We start from the raw sequence: 26,480 nt of genomic DNA, 5'->3' as shown, positions 1-26,480 counted from the left end.
TTCAGAATGCTGTGGTCTTCTTATCCAGAGATGTGCTTTGTCCCATTTTAGAGACTGATATATTTGGAAAGGGCCACTATGAGCCTCTAACTTTACTTTTGATGGGGTTCATAGATGAAGACAGCTGCAAACCTCATTCAGGCAGGTTATTTGGATCATCTGGGGAAATCTGTTCATATAAAATGTTCACTATTCCTTGTTCAACTTGTCATGAGCATGAATGGTGACTCTGTTTTCATTGTTTTAGGTTACAGAATTATCTATGCACCGTCAGTGGAAGGGAGCAGCACTGAGCTGAACCTGCCTGATACTGCTACCTCTGTAACCCTCAGTGATTTAATGCCTGGTGTTCAGTATAATATCAGCATTTATGCAGTGGAAGAAAATCAGGAGAGTACTCCTGTCTTTATCCAGCAGGAAACCACAGGTGTCCCACGTGCAGGTAAAAAGCCAGAACACTCCCTGTGATATATTATGGTAGATATTATAGATTAATCTGAGAGACACAGAGAAGCCAAGTGGAAAGGAATATGTGAACCTGAGGGTATACTTTTAATTGTAAATGTAGCATCTGCAAATTCTCTGAAAACCCAATGTTGATTACAAGCCTGTAATTGTAAACCTCACTAATTTTCAGTGAATATATAAGCTTTAACCACGAACACTAAGTCAAATGTTAATAAAGATTATCACTTAAAATCAGTTATTTTAATTAGCAAAGGCTTAATACCTAACGGTAAGATTACACGCCAGTCAAAAGGGCCATGTCTACATATATGGAAGATAACCATAAGAGCTTCCTGTGTCGTCATCAAGAGGTACCTTGAGTGCAAGTGCTGCTACTATTGAAAATGTACCTTGTTGCCCTGATATTTAGGCCATTCATTTCAGATGTATTGGATCACATACGTGGATCCACTAGCTATAATTAGCCTGCTTTTTTTTTCTCAGGGGCCAAGTTCTTTCCTATTCCACTGAAGTCAATAGGAGTGGAAATTTCGCAGCACTTTTATTAACATTGGGGCTTTATGCTAGGGACCTCAGCTTGAAAAAAACGGCATTACTTTAAAGCAATCAGCTAGATTGAGTAACAAAACCAAAAGGAAATATACTAAAAGAACTAGAATTTGGTGTACTGGCAGGGGAATTAGATACCCTTGAAAGTAGCAAGCATAATGTTTTCACAGTGGGAATCCACCAGGAATAAAGTTGGCCCAAGGATTTTATGGTTTGGCATCCATTTGTTCTGAAAATTACAGAAGTTTGTGCTGGCTAGCATTAATGCAGCTTCAGTGCTTGTACAGAGGTCTTAACTGGAAACCTGCTTTGAGTGTATGAATCCACGTTGGCCCCACAATGCTGAAGTCATGAGAGTTTTTTGCTTTCGACTTCAGTGAGACCAGAATCAGAGCCAGTAGTTGTTTAATTATAAAGATGTTGGATTTTAAGTTAATTATAGACCCTCTGAATTTGCTGCGGGTTTTCAAAATCCTTTCCTTTAATTTGCAAAAGATTCTTGTTTCCAGTCCCAGAATGTACTTTGTCAAGCTTGTGGTTCTGTATGAACTTGACATTCTGCTTAGTACATTTGATTATTCAGTTTTTCCTTTTTGTGCCAACAAAATGTCATATATAAATCATAGAACAAAATCTTTTAAGCTCCTCAATGGCATTTCAGATGCACACAGATACTTTCAGGAATTTTTTTAAAGATAAGGTTTACTTGACATTTCTCTGTTTGGTAAACAGTTTTGATCAGCGTCAATAGATTGTATTATTCAGTAAACACTCACTTTTTTTCTTGGTCCACACCATGCTGGTGTAGACTCCTTTGTCATTCAGTGAGGACATGCTCTGATTAGCTGTACTGATCTCTTCTGTTAGATGATATTCCTTCACCCAGAGATCTACAGTTTGTGGAAGTTTCTGATGTCAAAATTACCATCATGTGGACCCCACCTGAGAGCACTGTGTCTGGCTATCGTGTGGAGGTGATCCCAGTTCACCACCCTGGTGAACATGGACAGAGACTGCCTATTACCAGGAGTTCCTTTGCTGAGGTCATCGACCTTCTACCTGGAACAACCTATGTCTTTAAGATCTTTGCTGTGAGCCATGGGAGGGAGAGCAAACCATTGACTGGAGAGCAAACCACCAGTAAGAATCTTTCCTTTAAGCTTTTTAAGAACGTTGAAATGAATATTTTTGGTTCCTTTTAGTAAAATGTAAATGGAACACTTAGTTCTACTCCAGGAGGCACCCATTCAGTAGAAATACAGAGCTGGGAATTCGGTCAGTCAACCATTGATCTCTTTAGCAGATTTATTTTCCTCCAGTGCTTTCCAATGGGAGTTTAATTCTCGTGGCAGTTTCCAACAATTTAATGTAGTTGAAATTTTTAAATTGACTGAGAATTTATGGGCTGCCTAGAGCTCTCCTCTATCAAACAGCTGAGAGTCTGATTTACAAAGACATCACCATTTCTGTTTGCTGTGGGAGCAGACCTTGCTTAGTTTTCTTTGAAAACCCCAGTAGTAATTATAATAGCTGACATGCACGCCTGGCTCGTGATCACCTTAGTAGATGCTGTGTCTGTGCGTCTGAGAACTTGGTTTGTGCCCTGGGTCTTGGTTTTACCAAGTTAGTCCTGTAGGGTTTTTTTTTATCAGATATCCCCACAATGTATTTCAGGATGCATAGAATTACTTGACATTCAATATATCCAGGACTTTATATTTGTACAATGTGTGTTCAAGACAGATTGCTAACTTGCTATAAAACATTCTTTATACCTTTTTTTCACTCTTATCACAGTGAAGTTTCTGGAAGTTTTCATGGTTTTTTTTTTTTTTGTGGACTTTTGATCAGGCTCATAATGAGTGAATTTTTCGTACTAATCCTGTTTGGTCAAATCCTGTCCTAGTTTTGTCAGTGACAGTATTGCAGTATGAGTCCTATATGTTACTTTCTGTTCAGTGTAAAATTCCTGGCTCCTTGGGTGAGAAAAAGGTAGAGGAAATCTGGCAATTCCTTATTTTCCAGAATCACAGAAAGGAGTGAGGTATTGGATAAACATGTTAAGAGGAATGCAAAGGAGCTCAGCATCTTTGATGTGCCCCTTGCAGTGCTTTCCCAACCCAGGAAAGGCAGATCAAAGAAAGAATCCAGAAAATGCATACTTGAGTATTGCACAACCCTACAAAATGTTGCTAGAGTAGGGTCCAGTCCTTGATTTTGAAAGTTTGTTCATATTACTCTTAAACCTGGACTAGCCTTTCAAAAGCATTTGACCCCCTGCAGCTTCCACTGCTCTACCCTTTTGAAAAGGGGCTTACAACTGTTGAAAATGTGGTTCAGGGCACCTAAAAGTAGGGAAGTAGAAGGTCTGTAAATCTTTTAAGTTTCCAAAACAGTTTAGATGCCTGGACATGAAGAGTGGTGTTTTCTAAGAACCTAGAGGATTGGGGGTATGTCTTCATTGCTTTCCTGGTGGTCCTGAGAGTACATACTTGAGCATCCCTCACCTGCCTGTCTCTGTCCACATGTGCCAAATCTGGAAATGAGATAAGGAAACCATGCTCCATGGCGCATGGTTTAACATATTGGAGATAGATGCTTTGAGAGCTGCTCGGAGGGGGGGGTGCTTCCAGAATGGCTTTGCTACTTACTTTTTGGGTTTGGCATGGCAAGTGAGTGCAGCCGGGCATGGCATACTTGAGAGCAATCCCCCCTGGAAGCAGCAGGGATACAGAAAAATCCCTGATTTGATTGGGATTTTTCTAAACACGTCTGTAACTTAGAAGCAGTAGTCCCACGAGAAAGCACTTTTGAAAATCTTTTACTCTGCTATTGCTTCACTCTTTAAAAACACATGCCCACCCACACAAACCTCACATAGCAGCATTTACAAAGCTCCCAGTTAGACCTACAGATTTCACAGTTTGTTCTTAATGGAGATTAGTAGGTTCTGAGTACTTCTGGAAATCTGGCCCACTTCACTGAGGTCCCTTAATGGATATGAAGCTCTTTTGGAAATTTGGTCCCTGGTGGGATACAAAGCTGAGTATAGGCAATTGAATAGCTCTGCACAGACTTAGTGGCAAAGTCCTGGAATTATTTTCTTGGAGGCTACGATCACTCACTTAACTGTTTTGTTTAAACCACATTTCAGAAAGTATGCTATAAATTGTGTCCTGTAATCAGAAGTCCTGGGAAAAAGAAAGCAGTCAGAGTTCCCAAGATAAAACCCAGCAGCAAAAGTCTTCCCACGGTGCATACTTGATTCCCTTTCCGTTTTTCTGTTAAACAGAGGTCTGTAAATAAACTGATTGTGTGTGAGTGCACATGTGTGTTGTTTTTAACATGGAAGAAGGAAATGAGGAAAAACTCTAGAAGAGCTGGCAGAACAAATTCTGTAACAGATAACTGAGTACATATCTACGTATGAGATATGACCCCCTAACCGTTTTGTGTGAGGAATAAGGCTGCATAGTAGTAGAGGTACACAAATACATTTTGATACATTTATATTTATTATCCCCAACCAGCTTTTTATATTCTAGATGGAGATGGTCCACAAATCTGTTTTGAAACTTGTTTTGGGGCTTTATGATAACTACATTTTCTCACAAAAGAATTTCCATTTAATCAAAACCATTTTCATCAAAAAGGGCTTGATGGAAATTTTTTGACAAGTGCTGGTTCCAACAACATGATACAGAAAAGGTTGTAACTCAGAGCCAACTTTTAAAACATATTGAATTTGCTAACTTCCATTGCTTTCAATAAGAGTTAGCCAGCTAAATATCTCTTAAAATCCGGTCCTTAGTTCTTACAAGGACATGCTTTGTCAAGGGTAACATCTCTATTCCATTAATTTAGACCTGGATCCAGGCACAATACTAAACACAGGCATAACTTTAAGCATGTATTTAGGTACTTTGGTCTGTTGGAGCCTTCAGGACTTCGTAGCGCTGGTTCTTGACATAGGGACATGACAAATGGTCCAAATTGTCACCTGTGCTGACCCTAGCAGCCTTACCTGGGGCCCTTGGTCTCCTAGGGCAGCAGCAATGCTGATCTGGCTGTTCAGAGCCTGGCCAGCAGGCCATGGGCTTTAGGTTCCATTTCTGGTGGTGCACTTATGCCATGCTGCTTTTTTCAGCATTTTTTTTTTAATAGTGGGACATTCCAGTATCAAGTTTTGGCACTGTGCTGCAAATCTGCAACACAGCGCACAGTTGCACATTTACCACATACAGTTTGCAGCCCCACAAACAGGTTTGAGGTACTGCAGATCACATGCGTGTGCTTGTATGGATGTACCCTAAGTAGCTTGATTAAAGAATTCTACTAAATACTCAGAAACAATCATGAACTTAATAAGAGCTGCTGGGCTCAACAGTTTTAAAAATCAGGCCACTTCATTAAGTGTATTGATATGGATTTAGCAATCTATTTTTAGGACCCAGTTTTTCAAAATCATGACGGGCATATTTTGAAATTAGCAGCAGCAGCAGCAGGGTGTTATTATCTCATCAGAAATACCAACATTCGTTTTGCTTTCCTTTTTAGAACTGGATGCCCCCACCAACCTGAGGTTTATCAATACTACTGAATCTTCAGTGTTGGTGACCTGGACTCCACCACATGCTCCAATCTCAGGATACAGACTGACTATAGGTCCCACGAGAGGAGGCCAGCCAAGGAACTATAATGTGGGACCATCTGTCATTAAATACCTGTTAAAGAGTCTGCAGCCTGGGACTGAGTATACTGTATACCTTGTAGCAGTGAAAGGCAACCAGCAAAGCACCAGAGAAACTGGGGTCTTCACAACTTGTAAGCACAATGGGTTCCTATTCATTGCTTGATAACACTGCTGTCTTCAAAGCTGTAGGTTTTGTGCTGAGAGTTGCTGTTCTAGTTTGCTTTTCTAAAGGAATACTTTGAAATAAAGTTTAGATAGAGCCATTCAAGAAATTAGGTGTTTTCCTATGAGAAATTCTGGCAGAAACAGAAAAGGGTTCAACAAATTGTTTTAAAATGTTGAAGAAACAAAAACATGTTCACTTTTCAACAATAAGATACCAAAAAAAAAACTGGGGGGGGGAAATGTAACACTTTTTGTGGCATCTTTGAATTGTTGGTTGGGTTTTAAAAATTCTACATGAAAGGTGAAAAATCGTTGTAATCAGACATTCTTCACAGGGAAGTGGAAAAAAGTTATTCACAAGTTTGCAAAAAAAAATCAAAAGGTAGTATTTCTGCAGTTGGACTGTATCATTTCACAAAGAGTGGATACTTTTTATAGTTACAGACACAATTATGATATATTAGCTATGTTGACCTCTGTCCCTTTTATTTCTGCTGTTTGATATGAAAAAATATAAAAAGAGGCTTTCCCCAAAGGATTATAGGCTTAATATGCGTTTCTTAAAAACCTAACGTCCTTTTAGAAAGAATAAGATATGAATACAAATAATATGATTCACTATTTAAATTATGGTGAAGTTGCAATATAAACCAACAAACCTCAGGGGAAAAAAACCCGCATTGGTCAGGCTGAGAGCCACATCCTCTGTTCAAAGGAGCATAAGTTGTTCTTTGAAAAGAAATATGAAGTTAAAAGAAAGGGTCTACATTTATCTTTGGAGAAACACTATTGACTTAAGTGACCTTACAGCAAAGAGGTAATTGCTCCACAGAATCTCTGTTAAGTGGAATCCATTTCCTCCTTATGACACAGCATGGCCTTCTGTATCCAGCTGAGTGGAAGGGTCCAATCTGGGTCACATGTATGGACCAGTGGGCCATGTATTGCTTTTATTTACGCTGGTGTCAATTCAGAGTAAATCTGATGATTTCTTTAGAGATATTCTGGGCTGACTGCTTTAATCAAAAGCTTTGGTTTCTTTGTGACACTCCTACGAGCTGGCATATGGTTGGGCTCATCACAGAGCTTGATAAAGCTCCTCAAACTTGGTTTGAATTACCTTTTGCCATATTGGGTTGAAGATGCTGCTGAGGGCAAGAGACAAGGGAATGTCTTTGGGTTTGAGCAGGGGAGATGAATAGAGGGAACTAGAGTCATAACTACTGGCCTGGGACATTGTAGATAAAGGGCCCAAATGGAAGAAGCTGCCCATTGGGCCAGTAAGTATATTTACCCTCCCCAGGAGAGCATTCTTTCCCAAAGTTATGGCTGGGAAGAGAGAGGCTCCATGAGGCCCTGTGCCCAACTGGTATCTTTTTTAAACCCTAATATTTTGATTTCTCTGCACAACACCACCAAAAACAATTGAGCTTTTGGACAAATTGGTTGTCAAATTCATTGTTGCCAGCTCTCAGCATTTAAAAATCATTGCTCATGCCCTCAAAGTATGTGATTTTTAAAATAAATATTACACATTAGTTTCTTTATATTTGCCTTTTGAGATGAGAGCCTATAGGACTCATGCTCAAACTTTCTATGCAACTCTAAAGGCTAGAAACTTACTTTCAAAAGTGAAATCTGAAATCCTTGTGTAAGCATAATAGGGTACCAGAGACTTGGAGTTAAATCACACGAGTTGGCAACATTTTGAATTTACTTTTTGGGAAAAAAGTATATTTTTTAATTGATCTAGCTATAGACAGGGAAGAAAAAAAAAAGCCCAGGCTTCCAAGTCTGACCACAGGATGTACTTGCAGCCAAATTTTGAACTTTAAAAGAAAGATTTTAATGCAAAGCAAATATTGACAGCCTCCCCCAAAAATGTATACTTCACAAATGAAGCAATATTACAGTTCTGTGATTTTAATTTTGTAGAGAACAAACACAAGGCCAAAATAAGATCATGAAAGTCGCATTGTAAGGCATTAGTGTTTTGTACCATTATCTTCTACTGAGCAGCTGTAGAATAAGAAGCGTGTTAACATAGGTTTCTGTGACTGCCTGTCTGAGTATTGCTAAATATGAACTCCTTTTATTAATTCATTTCACAGTGCAGCCAGTGGGCTCAATCCCTCTCTATCACACAGAAGTGACAGAAACATCCATTGTAGTTACCTGGACACCTGCACCAAGAATTGGTTTCAAGGTAGGAAAGTTAAAGTCCTTGGCTCTTCCCTCCCACCTATTGCCTAATTATAGTAGCTGTCACCCAAATAAGATCAGTTAAGAAGTAATGGTCATGGGCCATGTTGAAGTTAATAGCCTGGGAAAAGACGTAGTTGCAAATATGATAGCATTGAGCAGTTAAGTGCCTTGTGTTCCTCTCTTGGAGTGACTATTCAGGGATTAAAATATTTATGCAAGGAAGTGATGCCTAAAACGGGCCTGGTGCAAGGCCTCTTGAATTCAGTGGGAGTCTTTCATTTGACTTCTATGAGTTTTGGAGCCAGCCCACTTATGAAGCATCCTGATGATTTATTCTTATCGCCCAGTGAGGTTGCATCAGCACATTTTAGTATGTGGCATCATGTTCCCCTTGGTTTACAGAGGTGCACTCTATGTGTGCCCTTTGTGTAAGAGATGGCATTGAAGATAGGCTAGCTTCCCCACAACTGCTTCGTTAATGATTAGTATGAAATACGCAGACCCATGCTAGGGTCACTGGGGAAGAGGTTTATAGCATGCCTGTAAGCACCTAACTTGTTAGTATGCAAGACTAAGACATGACTTTTCAAACTTGGTTCCCCTTGGCAGCTGGGTGTACGACCAAGTCAAGGTGGAGAAGCCCCACGGGAGGTGATTTCTGAATCTGGTAGCATTGTCATATCTGGCCTGACTCCTGGAGTAGAATACATCTACAGCATTTCAGTCCTGATGGACGGCGAGGAGAGAGAGAATCCAATCATCAAGAGTGTAGTTACACGTAAGACACCTCTGATTTTTCCCATGATTACCTTCCATATTTGTACTCTGCCTTGATTTCATCCCTAATTTATCCAGGGATAAAGTACTAGACTGGGACTAGGGACATCTGGATTCTAGTATCATGTCACCTGTGTCACTGACTTGCAGTATTACCTCTGCTACCACAAGCATGACTCTGTTCCCCAATTCCTTCTTGTAGTTAATGAGACAAATGGCACTGACTGCTTATAAAGAACATTGAAATGTATGTGCCTGATACAGTTCCAGTTGGCATGAATGGAAAGGCTTCAAATGTAGTATTTGTCTCCCTACGTCCTCCCCTTTGTCTCCCCCAGTCTCATTTATTTTCTCTTTGATACATGTATGCCATTTTTCTTTAATACATGGGGCAGAGCAAAGACCAGTTCTGAAATAATCCATTTTTTTAGTTAATCACAACAAGGAAGTAGGGTTTCTTCATTAAAGGAAATAATGATTCTTTGAATGATCTACTAATCATTTATTTGGTTTCTTATAGCATTGTCCCCACCAGCTACCCTTCATTTGGAGCCTAACCCAGACACAGGAGTCCTGACTGTATCCTGGGATAGAAGTACCACTCCAGGTAATTGCATGTAGGCACAAATTGCTTTCCATCAAATCAGCTGAAGTCAAGTGTAATTACACTGACTTGCATTACATTCACGTTACCAGCAGCTCCTACTTTATTAACTGGTCACCAAATAAACATTTTGTTGCCATTTAACTTTGTTACATTGAAATACAATGAGGTATAGTACAAATATTCCACCTCCCCATCTGCCTTACATTCCATGTGAAATTATTTTTCAAAATATAATGGAAATGGTTTTAAGCTGATACAGGAGTTTGAAGAAACTGTTCAAATATTCCCTCCAGTTATAAAACAGACTAAAGGAAAGAGAGGATTTATGGTGGTAAAAACTGGGTGTATGCAATGGAAACCATGCATGGGATTTCCAGGGCACTCACTTTCTCCCATTGAAGCCAATGGGAATATTACCACTGACTTCTACAAGAACAGTTAAGTCAACACTGAGCACTTTAGAAAATCCAATCCCGGGTCTATAAATGTGGTCTTTTGTATGTCACTAGAAATTTGTCTTGAACTCCTAAGAGTGAATAGTCAAAGTGCTGGAATGAGTGATCATAACAGATAAAATTCAAGTGTCACCTGACCCTAGTGGCCCTTGACCTAGCACGGTTAAGGCATGTCAGTTTCCATAGCCACCATCACACAAGTGAATTATGTCATTAGCATCTTGTCTGCCTTTGATCACCTGGCAAATGACCAGATATCTACTTATAAGTAACTCCACAGAGGGGATAGCCTTTGGTATGAGTCCAGAGCAAAGGTCAAACTTAGACACTTGGTGCCATGGCAAGATGCCTTAACCTCCCTGCCACTGAATCCCCCTGAATAAGCATGGATCTCCCATTAATACCTATGGGAACTGCTCAGCTAAGTCTCCACTGGGCAGCTCTTTGGAAACTTTTCTTTATGTGTCAACTCCAAATGAATGTGTACTTGCCTGCCAGGACCAGGAGTTTGGGTATGATCAGGAGGGTAAGATACAAGCAATTATATATGCCTGATTTGAATAAATATAGCATGGACTCATTTCTTCTTGTGTTTTATGTATTTAAGGTATTTCTGGGTACAGAATTACCACTGCCCCTACCAGTGGACAGCAAGGTTACACCCTGGAAGAAGTGGTCAGTGCAGAACAGACTTACTGCACCTTTGAAAATTTGAGCCCTGGAGTGGAATACAACGTCAGTGTGTATTCAGTCAAGGGCAACCAGGAAAGCATCCCCATCTCCAAAACCATCACACAAGGTAAAAAAAGGACAAGGAGTGGCATCAGCCATTATAGCAGTAGGCTGACCCTACAAGTCAGCATGCAGAAAACACATAGACTTTGCTGGAGGAGGATTGCAGGTTTAGATATTCATTTTGCACATAGGGCAGGTGACAGAGGGGGCAAATTAAACCCCTTTACTCCTCTGTATGAGCCACTTGCATTGCCATCTGTAGATGGAATGGGAAGGGAAGTTAGCTCAGTGGGACTACTATACACCCTTTCGCCAAGTGGGTTAGAATGACTGCTGCACAATAACCAACAGAGCTGCACTGGTTGAGATGAGAAAGGAAGGAAGTAATGCATTACTGAAAGGATCTAAGAGGAGGTTACTTCTGCTCTGGAATAGGTGAAGTAACAAGGCAAGTAAATGTAGCTTATTTCTCTATACTACTCTTCATTGCCTACAAGGATGTCACATTGGAACTTTCCTTTTGTAATTGCAGTGACATAGTAGTAAAATTAACATTCATCTCTCTGGAGAATTTGGTTTCATTTTGCTTTGTCAAGGGCTTTGTTTGTTTTGTTTCTGCGAAGTCCTGAAATGATGCCAGCTATTATGTATGGCAAATGCTTGGCTCTTAACACTGCTTTAAAATTTCTATGCTTCACTGGGATGCCATATGCTCTCAGGGGTAACCAAGGCGGCAGTACTGTAATAATTAAAGCAATAATAGCTTCAACCCTGTGCCATCCTCTACTGGAAGATGTACTAAAATGTCATCCTTTGTGTCTTTTATTGCTCTTTCAAGGTGATATGGAAAATATATTCCATGCGGATAAATAGATATTTTACAGAAAATTAGCATTTTGTTGCACTTAGTCTATAAAATGATGGTTTTTCAAAATTGAGCAATATTGCAATGTTCTGTTATCAAATACAACACCCTTTTACACCATTTCTATCCCATATTTTCTTTTCCACCTAATGACCCTAATAAACCATCGGTCTTTTACTAGGGTCAGATCCTGAGATGGGGAGAGCATCTATGATTCCCATTGACTCGGGGCTTGCACTCTTAAATTTATAGGGCCAAACTCTGTTGGATTAAAGTAGCATAGTTGTATTGACTTTGGAGTCAAAATGTCACTTTACATCAATAGAAGTTTGGCGCCTATAAGATTAAAGACAAAGCCAGTTTCCCAATTTCTGTTGAGTCTAATTCTTAGAAAAGAGCGGCTTTGCTAAAGTTGTGATGTCCATAGGAATAAGTCTTACAGGTGCCTTAGCCATGCAAAAACACGGGATACATTTTGAAGGATATTTAAAATGAATCCTAATTTAGTGGCTTTGTTTGGGGAGATTAAAATGGTTTAGTTAAGAAACTAAGTCAATTTCTCTCAGTCACATGGCACTGTTTTTGCATGAAACTTTGTAATGTTTGAATAAACTACCTAGGTTCCAAACTTTTACATTCAAGTAGATCTATAGTGTCTGGATTAACATTCTGAGCATGATGATGCTGTGAGTTTCATATGGAATATCTGTAACCTAGAAAGGCCCATTTTTAACCACTTAGTTTTTTCCATGTAAAACATTTTCTTGCTTCCAAGTTTGGGATTTTTTTTAGCATGTGTGCCGCAGCTGTAACAGTGGAACTTTAGGAATACTGGGCCACATCTCAGCTGGGAAACTATTGTAGCTTCATTTATGTTAATAAAGATATGCCAATTAACAGCAGCTAGCTTCATTTGGAACTAGAGGGGTTTTCATCAGCTGAAAATTGGGCCCGCTGATTATTTCTACATTCCAAATGGATAGATAATGTTATGAACTGAACAATTTATTTTGGAGGGGCAATTAAAGTATTTCAATTTCTTTCATACACATATATAAGTTGGCAGAAGAAGGGTTTTTTTAATTGCTGAAATTGGGTAGGTCTTAAAGATAATCATAAAACAAAACAAATGAACAAAAATCATAGGGCCCAGTTGTCCCATCCCTTTACCTGCTTAGGCACTTTTGTAAATCCCAGTAAGGCTGAGATTTTCTTTGGGAGTTGCCCTTGTGAAACTGGTCATACATGAGTAGTGCAGTGCTATTAAATATAAGAAAGATTAGCACAATTCGGCCCTCAAGAGAAAAATGCCACATATCACCCTAATTGCTTTAACATTTCAATGTTAATACGTGTAATCTGATGAACACTGCTTTATTTTTTTCCCTCCTCTTTTCTTTTGCCTCAATGTGTCTTTGCCTTTCCCTTTTGCTCTTTAAATCAGTAGAAGTGCCCCGGCTCACTGACCTAAGCTTTGTTGATATAACTGATACAAGCATCGGCCTGAGGTGGACCCCGCTAAACTCTTCCACCATTATTGGTTACCGCATCACAGTAGTTGCAGGAGGAGAAAGTGTCCCTATTTTTGAAGATTTTGTGGACTCCTCAATAGGATACTACACAGTCACAGGCCTGGAGCCGGGCATTGATTACGACATCAGTGTAATCACACTTATTAATGGTGGAGAGAGCGCCCCTACCACTCTGACACAGCAAACGGGTGAATTTTGAAGTCTTCTGTGTTTGCATCATGGACAGTGTTTCATGCTGTCACTAGCTGCTGGGACAACTGGGGTGTTCTCCAGGAAGAATCGAGCCACTCACTATAATGGGACAGGGTAGATGAGGCCTAGCTCCTGTTTTAAATATAAGGGTTGATGTGCAGTTTGCACTTTTTGATTCTGTCCATGGATTTCATTCCAACATAGCAGAATAACTGTGAAGTTGGGAGTTTACTCATGTTAACTGCTCAGATTTTCAGACTGCAGTTGGATTCACTGACAATGCAAAATCTGAGTTTATAATCTCCAAATATCCTGAGTTGCAATCTGCGAAGTAACATGAAATCCACAAAGAGAGGATTCATTCAGTAGATGTGACTTAGTAGAGAGTCCATTGACTTTCCCACTGGGCAGGTTAATTGAGATGTTAACGTTGTATTTCAGTGGTGGCATGACTTTCAACAATGTCCTAAAAGGTAAATAAGAAATGTTGGTCCCTGAGCCTGCGCTAGTGACAGGCATGTCACTCTGTCAAGGTCCTTCTCTCTAGTGCATGGGCAGAAGATGAGTCAAAAACTGGTTTTTGCATGGAACCCTGTCATGTTTGCATAAACTGCCTATGTTCTGGAACCTCACACACAAGTAGTTGTAGAGTTGTAGGAACTTAATAGATATCCCATCCCCTCCCTTGTGCATGCATGTATAACATCTGGACAAGACTTTTTCATCTATTGGCTGCTGTATGGCAACTTAAGCCTCTCGTGGCTTCATAGCTGTAATGTGAGATCCAGCTGCAAAAGCCATATTATAGACCTGCTGCCTTGTTTTCAAATTAGCTCTACAGAATACATTGAAGTATCAATTATTGCTGAGAGGTTAAAGGAGCCTAACAGTAGTAAAACTGGTTTTTAACCATAGTGGAGCCAAATGTAGTTTAGGAGTATGTTTGCATGGGTCAGACACAGTAGCCTCTTTTTGCATGAGATGTTTTATTTGTAGATTTTATGAACTTGTGCCTGAGCACACTCTTACCTCCCAGAGAATGTTAACAAAAAATGCTTTGCCCACAGCTGTTCCTGCTCCAACTGACCTGAGCTTCACCAGTGTGGGTCCCGATGCTATGAGAGTGGCATGGATTCCTCCAACCTCTATTGTCCTGAGCAGTTTCCTAGTGCGTTACTCCCCAGTGAAGAATGAGGAAGATGTTGCAGAGCTGACTATTTCGCCCACTGACAGATCAGTGTATTTACAAAGTAAGAGGTTAACTGCAGAGTCCAACCAAATGTAATACACTTCTCTCCAGCAGCAAATCTCGGGCTGAAATCTTTTGATTATTGGTGGTCTTAGGAGCATTTGCTGGTGGTTTGTAGAGAGCTGCTTGAGCTCCTCTCCCTGCCCCCCCCCCCCCCCCCACTTGTTTCCAGCTACATATTTGTTGTCTGTAACAGGGACGTTGTGTAGTCATGAATAGAAGGAACGTGCTTAGTTGACTGCAAATGAAAAGTGAATTGGGGCTTGAAGTAACCCCTATTAAGATGTGATCAAGCTTCTGAACAAATTGAGAACTCCAACCCTGTTACAAATTCTTTATTAGAGTACGCTCCAAAGGAGGAGGCAAAAGCAAGAAATTAATTGGAATAAATATAAGGGGCCATATTCTGATGGAGAATAACTTGATGTGGCTCCATTGCCTTCAGTGGAATAGGACAAGTTTACCACAGATATGATTTGGCCCATTGGTTTGGCTCATTGTTCTAAGCTATAGTCAAAACCCATAAGGGTTTTCTTGATAAGTCAAGGACTATGATGCACTCTGCTGTGGGGCAATCGATCTGGATTTTTAGTTAGGTTAGGTATTAAATGTCAGTTCATATTGTTTGCCAAAGGTCAGTGATTGGCAGGGCATGGGGCTTTGCTTCGTTAACTCTGTAGCTTTCTGAAAAAGAAATAACTGCACCATTTGAAATTTTAACCCTGTAATTAATTTGCTCCTCTGGATACAAAAAAAATACTTTATTCCTTCTCCACCCTAGAAACAATGTAAGTGGGTTGTGTGCTTTCTAACTATAAAGAGCCAAATTCTTATCTGATGCAAATCAAAATATCTTGACTGAAAATCAGTGGAGCAATACCAGTTTACATCTGTCAGTGACCTAGCTTAACTATATTTGCAGAGCTGGATGGAAAGGTTGTGTGGCAAACTAATCAGTTCTGAGCAACCCTTCAAAACAACGCCCTTGGGGCAGAAAGGGGAGGGAGGACCCACTACTAATGTTTTTTACAGATTAAGGATTCCAGTGAGCCAAAAAAGCCATTCCTGAAAATGCTGAAGCCTCACCTGGGTTAAAATTTCTAACTATGGATGAGACTCTGGTTTTGGATAGAGCTACTTGATAAGCAAAGATAAGTCATCCACGTAAGAAGCTGCAACTGCAGCTGAGAGTCTGGTAACTGTGAGTGTCTAAACTGCCATGCTTCAATCCTTCAGATCTCCTGCCTGGCACTGAATATCTGGTGAAGGTCTATAGCATCTCTGAGCACCATGAAAGTGTCCCTTTGACTGGTGTGCAGAAAACAGGTAAGTGTGGAAGCCTGGAACAATTCAGCCAGCTGTTGTTCCCTTCCATTTACCACCCATTAATGTGATAATTTGGGATTTATTTAATGAAACCATTCAAACTATTATCATTTTACATGTATTGTCATGCTGTTGGAGAGAGGGAGTTCCCAAAAGCATTTAACTAAGGCTGCAGGCCCTTATCTCAGAAAATATTAGGTATTCTCAATTCCCATTATGGTCAAAGGGCCAGATTTTTAGTTGGTTTTAGAGCAAGGGTGGGCAATTATTTCGGGTTGAGGGCCACATGGGTAGCCCCACCCCTTGACAGGTGCCCCGCCCCCTGGTCACTATCTTGGGACCAGTGTCTCAAGGCCAGCACCGGTGGGGCCCAAAGCAGGGTGCAGGCCGGCAGGGGTCTGTGGAGCCGGGCTGGACTGCACCAGCAGGGAGAGGGGGGAACTGGCTCTGCTCCATAGAGCTCCTCCTGGCTGGGACCCTGTATTCCTACCACCCTGCTCTGGGCCCTGCCGGCACTGGTCCCAGGACACTGGTGTGGGCCCTCTGCACGTGCTCACTCCCAGTGCCCCCCAGCCCCATGGTACAGGCAGGGGGCAGCATGCAGCCCCAACACCCTGCTTCGCAGCAGGGAAGGAGCTGGTGCAGAGCGCGGAGAAAAGCAGTCCCTTGCCTACCACGTGCCCGGCGCTCCCTGCCGCTTTTCCCCCGCACTCAGCACCAGCTTGTAACCCACCCCCACTGCCAGCCTGGGCCCTGCACTGGCTTCAGTCTTGCCTGTTACGGCTGCACTGCAGGGGCAGCAGCTGCAGCCCCAGTGCTTGCCGCGCCAAGCAGTGTTTGCCACCGCTGCCTCTGGGCTGTCCAGTGCGTGAGTTCCAGGCAGGCAGCAGCAGCAAACACTGCCTGGCACAGCAAGTGTGGCAGCTGCAGCTGCTGCTGCCATTTAAAACTGCCAAATATCTTAAGTTCAGAGGATGGCAAATGCGGACTGAAGCTGTGATAGATTCCACTTTTACAATTGCAATTACATTCCTGTGGTTTTTTACACTTCTGTATGATCAGGGGGTGTTACATATTTATGATTCCAGTGCTGAATGGCATTATGGCTTGAGTTAAGTACTATTACAGTGCAAGCCAGGACTACAAAATTACTTTGGTAGGCAGGCAAGGCATTCTCTTTCCTTCAAACATGTTGTTCAAATAAGCTAAATCCTCCCTTTTCTTTGGGATGGGGAAAACAGGTATTGATTCCCCAATGGGCATTGACTTTTCGGATATAACAGCAAACACTTTTACCGTCCATTGGATTGCTCCTCGTGCTACCATCACTGGCTACAGAGTTCGACACCAGTTGGAGCATGGTGGTGGTAGACCCAAGGAAGACCGTATTCCACCTTCTCGGAATTCCATCACACTCACTAACCTGGTTCCCGGGTCCGAGTATGTGGTCAGCATTATTGCTTTCAATGGCAGAGAAGATAGCTTGCCCTTGGTCGGCCAGCAATCTACAGGTAAGCTTGGAATGAAGTTGGATAAAATGTAGAGTGAATCTCTCTCTCAGCTGACTGTGTTGTTCCTATTAAACCATGTCCTTCCTGCTGGCTGGCAAATCACTGAGTGACCAACGCTAAAGTGGAAGGTTTGCTAGAAAAGCAAAGCAATGCTAAGCGTGAGAAAGGACTTGATGCTGAGCCTACTGAGATCAGTGAGGTGACTCCTACTGATTTTGTGGGCTTCGGATCACAACTGAAGCGTAAGACATTTGTCTTCTTGGGAGGCAAGTTATTTTATCTTGCAAAGACATTTCTAAGGAAGCAAAATGTTAATTAGAGTGAATGTGGTTAATGTCCATATTTCTTTTGTTGTAAATTAAATTAAAGCTTACTGTTGATATGGTGCTGCAAGAGGAAAGGACGGTCACTCCCCACCCCCTGGGTAACTTCCATTACAACTCTAGGGCTGGTAGAGTCAGAAGGATATTGGAGCCTTGCTCCTTAACCTTATGTGTGAGATTTTCAAAATCCTCCCCTAGTTATGAAATTATCCTTCAGAAATGAGCTTTCTGGGTACCTTTGCACTCTTCCAGAGATTCTCACAGGAGGGTAAACATTTAGAGCTCAATCCAATCAATGTTGAAGTCAAAACAAGTTTTTTCCCTTTGGGGTCAATAGGCTGGTTTCTGGCTCTTTGCCCTTTGACTTCATGCCAGCTGTGGGCTTTGAAAGGATTTGTTAGTATCAACAGTCTACACGATGGTAGGTGGAATGTGTAGCCAGCTGGTCTTAAATATTTTTTAAACTTCCTTACTAAACTATTTAACCTCTTTTCTAGTGTCTGATGTTCCACAGGACTTGGAAGTTACTCCCACCAGCCCCACAAGCCTAAGGATTTCCTGGGATGCTCCAGCAGTGACAGTGAGATACTATAGAATCACCTATGGTGAAACAGGTTAGAGTGCCCTAATATTACCAGTCATGACTCCTCTTTGGTATTGAAGCTTTAAGTATTTTTAAGGCTGCAGCAAAGATTAAGGGCAACTTTGACTGCAATGTGTGATATGATTTTTCTGTGATTCTATGATATGTTCTCATGGCTTCGAATTATAAAGTGATGTTTTGCATATGTTTCAAGAAGACTACCAAATAGATGGCATACTATAATGGCATATCTTTTAAAGGATAGTAAATCATTTTCATTTTCAGAAATAAGGATTACTTCTAGAAACTCCAGGCAGTAAGTTCAGCACAAGTCTCCTTTGCCTCTTGGTTCAAGATAAAAAAAAAAAAAAAAGTGTTTACTAATACATCCTGGGTTAACCCAAAGCTCACTGAAATGAAAGGGGAGTCTTTTGCTAACTTGGATTCAGTGGGCTTTGGATCTGCTCTTGCTTTTGTATTTAAAACATGAGTAATATCAACAGGTTTGAGATTTAATTTTCCTGCTGTGCCCTTCTTAGGTGGAAGTAGCCCTGTCCAGGAGTTTACAGTGCCTGGCACCGTATCTGATGCTAACATTAGTGGCCTTAAGCCTGGAGTAGACTATACCATCACAGTGTATGCAGTAACAGGCCGTGGAGACAGTCCTGCCAGCAGCAAGCCAGTCACTGTTACGTACAAAATAGGTAAAATTTTAATTTAACCCTATTAAAATTCATAATTTTCTTAGTTTCTGTTGGAAATAATGGGCTGAATTAGTAGCTCTTTGGCTGCAGTGAAATTACTTTTCAAATTAATTTGGTCCTATTGTGTTAAAACATGAAGTGGGAAGGAAGTTTTTGGAATTGGGAGCAGGAGGGACTTTAAAATAAGATTGAACAAATTCGCTGGGGCTGTGGGTCTGTTTCTTGAGAGGAGCCTCCATAATCATGAAATCAGAGTTGCAGGACATGTTCAAGCAAATGTTGTCTTCTTCATGGAGTGCATAACCCCCTGGGCTCTTCTCTAGTCTTTAGACTAGCTGTCTGCATCAGTCTATGGTATGTATCAGAACCATGTTATCAAGGTATTATCTGATCCTAATAGGAACTACTCTTAAGGGCAGTGGCTGTCTTCTCATTTCTGCTTTAAAGAAGTTCTAATGCAACTCCCACCACAAGCAATGGAAAGCCCTTTAATAGACGTTTTAAAAGAAGCTCCTACCTGGCTCAGTGGGCCGTCATTGAACCGCGACCAAAGTCCATGATCCCTGGTTAGGGCTTCTGTATGCTTCCAGTGGATAAATCAAAAGATAAGAAAAAAAAAAACAAAGAAAAACATTGTGTCGTCTTTTAAAAATAATCACAGTCTAGAAAAAGGAAAGAAGAATAAATGTAGGTGGGAGTTAATAGCTGGGCCTATCAACATAGAACATGGTGAGAAAGAGGGACTTTATGCATCGCATATACTGACACAATTTATTTTCTGATGTCCAGAGATTAACACACCATCCCAGATGCAAGTGACTGATGTTCAGGATAACAGTATCAGTGTCAGATGGGTGCCTTCATCTTCTCCAGTCACAGGTTATCGAGTGACAACTGTTCCCAAGGATGGCCACGGACCCACAAAAACTAAAACCGTCCCTGCAGGTAAGATCATGTGACCTGGAAGCAAAGAATGTGACACTGTAGTACATGTGAAGAGCTAAAACCAACTCTGAGAGTTAGCGGGTTAGTTATACAAACCAAGTCTTGCCCTAACTTGCATCCCCATGCAGCTCCTCTCTCTTCAAGAGCATCTCACAATGTGGAAGCCAGTGTAAATTTAGCTCCCAAACTTCATGTTTTAATGGTGCAACAAAGAGAACAACATTGATGTAGACCCCCTCTGAGAGGGTCTCTGGATCTTTAGAAAGTTCCTCCCAATTTTATAGAGTCCCCCAAGGATTTACTTGAGAGCATGAGGCAGATTCCACTGTACTGGCTGACATAGTGGCCAGCCTACAGCCTTTTCCGGGGACTGTCTTGAACATTTCAGTGTGCTTTATATATATGCTAAGCTTAGCTCACAAGGATATTAGCTGTTGTTATTAGGTTAGTGTTCAATCCCATTTCAGAAAGTCAAATGTTTCAGTTCTGTCTGTGCAAAGAGCAAGGTCAGGAAGCCAGAGAAGGGTGGAAATCCACAGAAAACCCTGTGCCAGCCCTATAGATTCCTAACCAAACCAAAGAGCTTGCTTTGGTCAACCCCTTCCAGCAAGGGCAGGAGATTCACCATGTTATGACTAGTGATTGCTCTCTCTATCCTCTCCAGTGGAACTGACATGGGGAAGTGTTAGCTAATCCCTAGACATTGGAGTACAGGGTGAAGCACACTGGTTTTACAGTGAAACTGTCTTGGCTCCTTTTTGCTAACCTTCCCCATAACTTTTGCCAAGACATTTATTGACTCCACAGTCTCTTTCCTGAGAGCAGGAAGAGACAAACTGCATAACCACATTTACCTCCACTCAGCCACAGGTTTCATTCTGGCATCACTCCCCTCTGTAGCACTTGGCAGAAGAGGCACATATTCCTGTTCCAAATTAAACCTGGTGTTATTATTTAATTGCAGATCAAACCGAAGTCACTGTTGAGGGCCTGCAGCCCACAGTCGAGTATGTGATTAGTGTCTATGCTCAGAATCAAAATGGAGAAAGCGAACCTCTGTCTGAGACAACTGTTACCAGTACGTATTTAACTTCACAGCAAGCAAAAAAACAAAACAAAAAACTCAAAATAACTCTGATGTCTGAATCTACCAAACACTGCTGGAACCCAGGAGAAAACGACTAACAGCTGTCTAGACTCCAGAGGAATAAACACGAGTCCTGATCTTTGAGAATTACCAGGCAAAATGCAATTCCCAAAGGCTGCCAAAATGCATTTCCCCCAAATGCTGCGCTTTAGTTTCTTCCACTAAAAATGCCCTAAGCAAAAGGGTCTTTTTTTTTTCTTTGCCTTTAGCCAATCTAGGAAAATTGTTCTGCATAGACCTGATTTCTAGAGCTCGATGGCAAAGGTGGTTTTACCCTGTACTATGTAAGGGCTAGATGTTGATATAGCACACTTTGCTACACCTGGGAGTAAGAAATTAACTTTATACCCTTCTCTGACTTACCCATGCCTTGGGACAAGGCATATAAGAATAAATGGGGTGTATGCTCACTCTGTGGGGAAGGAATAGGCTGAGTCTTGACTTCCACTCACTACTCTTCTGTGGGTATAAGGCAGCAGTAAGGTATTCTCTCATTGAGAAAAAGCAGGGAAAACACTGTATTTCAGAGGGGTTCTAATACACAGGGCTACCTAGGGTAGTGCAACTTATATGCTCTTTGTTGCTCTGGCTTTTGTGTTTAAAGTGACAGTAAAACAGAGCATGAGTTTTCTTGAAAAGCTGTATCAAATATTAAGACAAAACTTTCCTATAAAAAAACCACCTTTGCTAGCTATAAAGCATAGAAAATGCAAGTGCATAGGACTAACCTTACATGGCAAATAAAATGACACTGGGAATCTTCACAAAAATTTAGATCTGATGTAAAGATAGAGATTTAAGGGCCAGATCCTCAGCAGGCATAAATGAGTATAGCTTCACACAAGTCAAGCTGGACTTCAGCAGAGCTGTGCTTCTGTATATCCTAGCTCGGGATTTGGTGCTATGATCTGGTTGCATCAGATGAAGACAATGAGTGGAACTAATCTGCGGGTGTTTATGTGATCTGATTGTGTATATGAGCATCCTCTGCACACTCATTTCACATCTAAAGGTTTTTATTGATTTAGAATATAATTTTCATAGCAATTTGCTTTCTTTACAAATAATTTAACTGGATGCCAATTTACAAAGGAAAATGGTGGATCCTATGTTTGTCAGCCTTGCACTTTGTACAGCCATTTACACCAATAAAGTGTAAGTACAACATGAAGCCTCCAAATCAGAAGGGTAGGCTTGATTGTCATTAACATTATGACATGTTTAAATGGTTCTGGCTCTGGTGAGGGGCCTTAAGATTAATAGAAACATCATTTATACCCTTTTAAGGCCCCCTTGATGCCACCAGAATGGTGTAAAGAGGCCTTGGTATAAACAAGAAACGGATGTGTGGAGTGAGGTCCTGGCCACACTGAAGTCCTGTTTTCTTCAGCGGGGCTGTGAGTTTATTTCTAGTGATTAACCTTTACTTCAAACCCATTTTGCACAGATATGGATATATGTACAAAGTGCAAGGCACTGTAGGACTGGACATTTATCCTAGCAAAACTGAAGACTGCTTTGCATGTATTAGAAATGCTTTTTTCCTCCCACTGCCTGCTTTTTATCACATAACCTCTTACCGTTAATTTGCCTAACAGACATTGATCGCCCTAAAGGACTGACATTCACTGAGGTGGATGTTGATTCCATCAAAATTGCTTGGGAAAGCCCACAAGGGCAAGTCACCAGTTACAGGGTGACCTACTCAAGCCCTGAGGATGGAATCCATGAGCTATTGCCTGCCCCAGATGGTGAAGACGACACTGCTGAGCTGCATGGCCTCAGGCCTGGTTCTGAGTACACTGTCAGTATCGTTGCCTTACATGATGACAAGGAGAGCCAGCCCCTGACTGGAACCCAGTCCACAGGTATATTTTTAACTACACCACCCAGCTGGCCATGGCAGCAGTGACTCCTGCCCTGTTGGGTAAACTATGCTTCCATGTGCAACTCATGCTCGTTGATGGGAAAACCCCTGCAGAAGCCAAGGGGGGATGTTTCCTGTTAAGAGTTGGCTTGGTTTTGTTGGAAAACTGAAAGATATTTCAAGATTACTAGGCATAAATGAGTAAATCACTGGAAAGCGTGGATTCAAAAGAGATCAGCAGCTGAGAAAAGCAGGACTGAAGACCAGATTGCAGATTTCCCAGAGAAGCAGATGTCTTGATAGTTGCTGTTACCTTTTAGTTCCTTGTTTACAGATCTTTGGGGTAGTCAGGGCAATCTGGTCATTGAGCCATATTAGGACAGCTTAATTTGAGATCTGAGGAACAGTTTTGAAGAACATATTCTGTTATTTCTGAACAACCTCATGCTCTATTTACATGCTTGCAGCAGATGGTAGGGTCAGGAACACATGTCATAAAGGACAAGAGAAATGTTCAGATTCTAAGTCAGAGCAACTTTAAATCCCTTGGTGCTGTTGGAGTTGAGGGGAAAAGAAACAGCATGGAAGCCAGGACTTGGCCTCTGTTTCAGAAATAAGGGTCACTTAGCCCTTTTCAATCCAAAATGCATCCAGATTCCTTCTTGATGCTGCTCCGAAAGAAAAAGAGTGCCAGTCAGGCTGTCGTTTACATCTGTCTCACAACAAGATATGGGAGGGCATGCTCTGTTTGAAAGAGCATTCTCTAGTACAAAAGTCAGGTCCAGCTCAGTACAGAAGAAAACAGTTAAGTCCTTACTTCATTGGCACAACAGGAAAAATAAAATTGTTAAAATATCAAAGGCCTGACATGGAGTCTGAGTAATGCTTCTTCAAGACAGATTTACATTCTCTTGGGTTTTGAACATCATAAGTTACCTTGTTTGCTGTCTAACAGCTACTGCCATGCTTCTTTGACAACAAGCAGTTTGATTTGATATCCTCCTTCAAGGGAGTGTGCCATACTCCTGCAGACATGTTTAGGTATGGAGCCAGTTCCTACTAGTTCTATTGATTTAAAACCTCCTCAATTAACAAATATCCTTTCCTTTGAAATGAGAGAAATGGACAGAAATTGCAGTCCCTTCCTGTATTGATTTGTGATTTAGAAATCTTCCTGTTAAATAATTCATTTCATAGTCCACACAACTGCTTGGATACTTTTTTAAATGGCTTTTTGAACAAGGACTAGACAATGAAACTACCACATGAGATTTGTCTTCTTCCAGCAAGTTGAAATTCATAGCAGTTTCCAATGTTAATTCCTCTGTTCTAAGTAGAGATCTACCTAAATCGTGCCGGAAGTGTGCTGCACAGCAGGTCCCTTAAAATGACTCTTTTTGCCACATGCCCCCACCCCTACTGCTGCTGAGTGGTGGCCTCATTGCTCGCTCCTGATTGGCCAGGAGGCAAAAATCATGGTTTTAAATATACTGTGGTTTTTGCTTCCCACCACAGATTGGCTGAGGGGCCTCAGCGGCCCTGCTGCTTGCTGCTAATCAGCTGGGAGGTAAAAATCGGTGCATATTTAAAACTACAGTTTTTGCCTCCTGGACAATCAGAAGCAAACAGCAGGGCCACCATAGTCCCTTGGGCAGTCAGGAACAGGGGAGGCATGCAGCTAAAGCAAAATTAAAGGAGCCACTGCACAGTGTACTTCTGTCGCAGTTTACGTAGATCCTTATTCATAAGGAGTTTCCATTAACTTGCAAATGTAAAGTTGACACAAATTCCAAGAGTGCAGGGTAGACCATGGATAATGATTCACAGATTGATGCTATAGTATATACAGTATTATAATGTACTATAAGTACTGGAATGATTGAAAGGCTACAGGACTGCTCAGATATTTTGGATACCTTTTCGTTTTACAAGAATATACCTATCTCCTCATTTCCAAAGAGAAATATTATCACAGCATCTGAGTCTTATCTTGAACAGCTTGGCACTATGTACTTTGAGCCTGGGTTCTATATTAGATCCCATAGCTACCCAAAATGTATCAGTATCTGCAACTTTCATTTCTATATTTTGTATCTGAAACTATTTAATTCTTATGATTGATAGTGCTGTCTTGACTGCAGCCAAGTCCTTCTAAACTAATTTTCCCAATTTTCACAGCAATTCCTCCTCCAACAAACCTGAACTTTGTCCAGGTGACTCCAACCAGCCTGATGGTCACCTGGAATGCACCTAATGTTCGTCTCACCGGCTACAGAGTCCGAGTGAATCCCAAGGAAAAAACTGGGCCGATGAAAGAAATCAACCTCTCCCCAGACAGCACATCTGCTGTTGTATCAGGATTAATGGTAACTCCCTTGATTCTAATATTGCTGGGCATGACGTGGGAAGAAACATTGGACATGTCAAGCAATTCAAAGTATTCTGGGCCAGAACTTCAGCTGGGATGGATCACATGAGTCCTGAGTTTCCAGCCCATCATTTGAAATCTAGCCAGTTGTCAGACATTGTCACTTGGATCACAGTAGTTAAAAGAACAATAGACTTGTCTGCTAAAGCTCCTTCAAATAAAGATCAGATATCATTTTTGGAGGTTGTGTTCTTAGTCAAGCACAAGTTATTAGACTCTCTACAATAATAATTGATTGAAGTTCTAGGGCCTTTGCTATGCAGGCAGTTAGAGTAGATAATCTGATGGTCCCTTCTGGTCTTGAAGTCTATGAATCATTCTTCTGCATAATTTGAAAAAAATTATTAAAAAAAAAAATTCTAACGGCCAAATCAGATGGCATAAACTAGATTAGCTCCAAAGAAGTCAAAAACTCTAATAAAAAATCTGTTCTAATTAAACTTAGATCTGTTATTTCCATCATTTTTCTTCTCAAAGCAGAGCAGTCTTTTGGTAATAAATCATGTCCAACAGCACTACTAAATCACTAACCTAATCCTATCTTCTCACGGGTAGTAAGCACCAAAAATCCAAGGAAGCATTTCCTTTTCCCAGTACTTCAGAATGATGCACAAACTTCCACCGTCATTTTTTATTTCTTTTTCCTCCATGATTATGCTTTAATAAGTCATATATGTCACTGCTGTAAGTGCTCTTTAGGCATGTGTTTGGCCATTAGGTTACCATCATTATGCTCGAGAACAGGATTATCCAACTGCTGCCTGGTGGGCCTGTGGCTCACCTTGGTGCAGCCCGACACTTAGAAATTGGGCAGCCCTGCTCCAAAATATACTTAACATTGTTGCCTTGATTCATGAAAGATCTTGTGTTTCTAGCAGCAGAATATGTTACTGTTGTACTACCCATTTTCCCACTTCTTTTGTTTGAAATGCAATTCAAATAATTTTTTAACATGATTATGAATTTATTTACTTTTTAATTTTTTAAAATTATTTGTAATTGTTTTAATTAAATACATTTTTGGAATTTGAATGCGTTAAAATACAATTTTGGCTTTCAAACAGTTGCTAACAATAGTTTCAACCTCAGCCCTATTTGCCAGTATCGTAAGTAGGGTCGGGCGCCAGTCCCGGGCACTAATTAAAAAGGGCACA

General features: G+C 41.0%; 1 protein-coding gene across 6 annotated transcripts in view; it reads left to right on the top strand.

Moving 5' to 3' along the window:
- Positions 1–26,480, top strand: part of FN1 (fibronectin 1) — a 75,383-nt gene that overhangs the window by 35,087 nt on the left and 13,816 nt on the right. Inside the window, exons 18-34 of one of the 6 annotated variants that reach the window (XM_006276433.4) lie at positions 248–442; positions 1,885–2,157; positions 5,575–5,841; positions 7,987–8,081; positions 8,690–8,858; positions 9,378–9,464; positions 10,527–10,718; positions 12,967–13,239; positions 14,311–14,493; positions 15,729–15,818; positions 17,060–17,329; positions 18,150–18,266; positions 18,775–18,939; positions 19,729–19,884; positions 20,849–20,962; positions 22,630–22,899; positions 25,077–25,264. In XM_006276433.4, the coding sequence (XP_006276495.2) occupies positions 248–442; positions 1,885–2,157; positions 5,575–5,841; positions 7,987–8,081; positions 8,690–8,858; positions 9,378–9,464; positions 10,527–10,718; positions 12,967–13,239; positions 14,311–14,493; positions 15,729–15,818; positions 17,060–17,329; positions 18,150–18,266; positions 18,775–18,939; positions 19,729–19,884; positions 20,849–20,962; positions 22,630–22,899; positions 25,077–25,264 (3,104 nt within the window). Of the gene's footprint in view, positions 1–247; positions 443–1,884; positions 2,158–5,574; positions 5,842–7,986; positions 8,082–8,689; positions 8,859–9,377; positions 9,465–10,526; positions 10,719–12,963; positions 13,240–14,310; positions 14,494–15,728; positions 15,819–17,059; positions 17,330–18,149; positions 18,267–18,774; positions 18,940–19,728; positions 19,885–20,848; positions 20,963–22,629; positions 22,900–25,076; positions 25,265–26,480 lie in introns of all 6 variants that reach the window. The other 5 variants (XM_019492047.2, XM_019492049.2, XM_014594234.3 and 2 more) reach the window with 5 other exon arrangements.

The sequence above is a fragment of the Alligator mississippiensis genome, chromosome 4 (genome assembly GCF_030867095.1).
Source record: "Alligator mississippiensis isolate rAllMis1 chromosome 4, rAllMis1, whole genome shotgun sequence".
Lineage (NCBI taxonomy): Eukaryota > Metazoa > Chordata > Crocodylia > Alligatoridae > Alligator > Alligator mississippiensis.
Note: the sequence above shows the minus strand (reverse complement) of the source record. Positions and strands in the feature narration are given on the sequence as shown.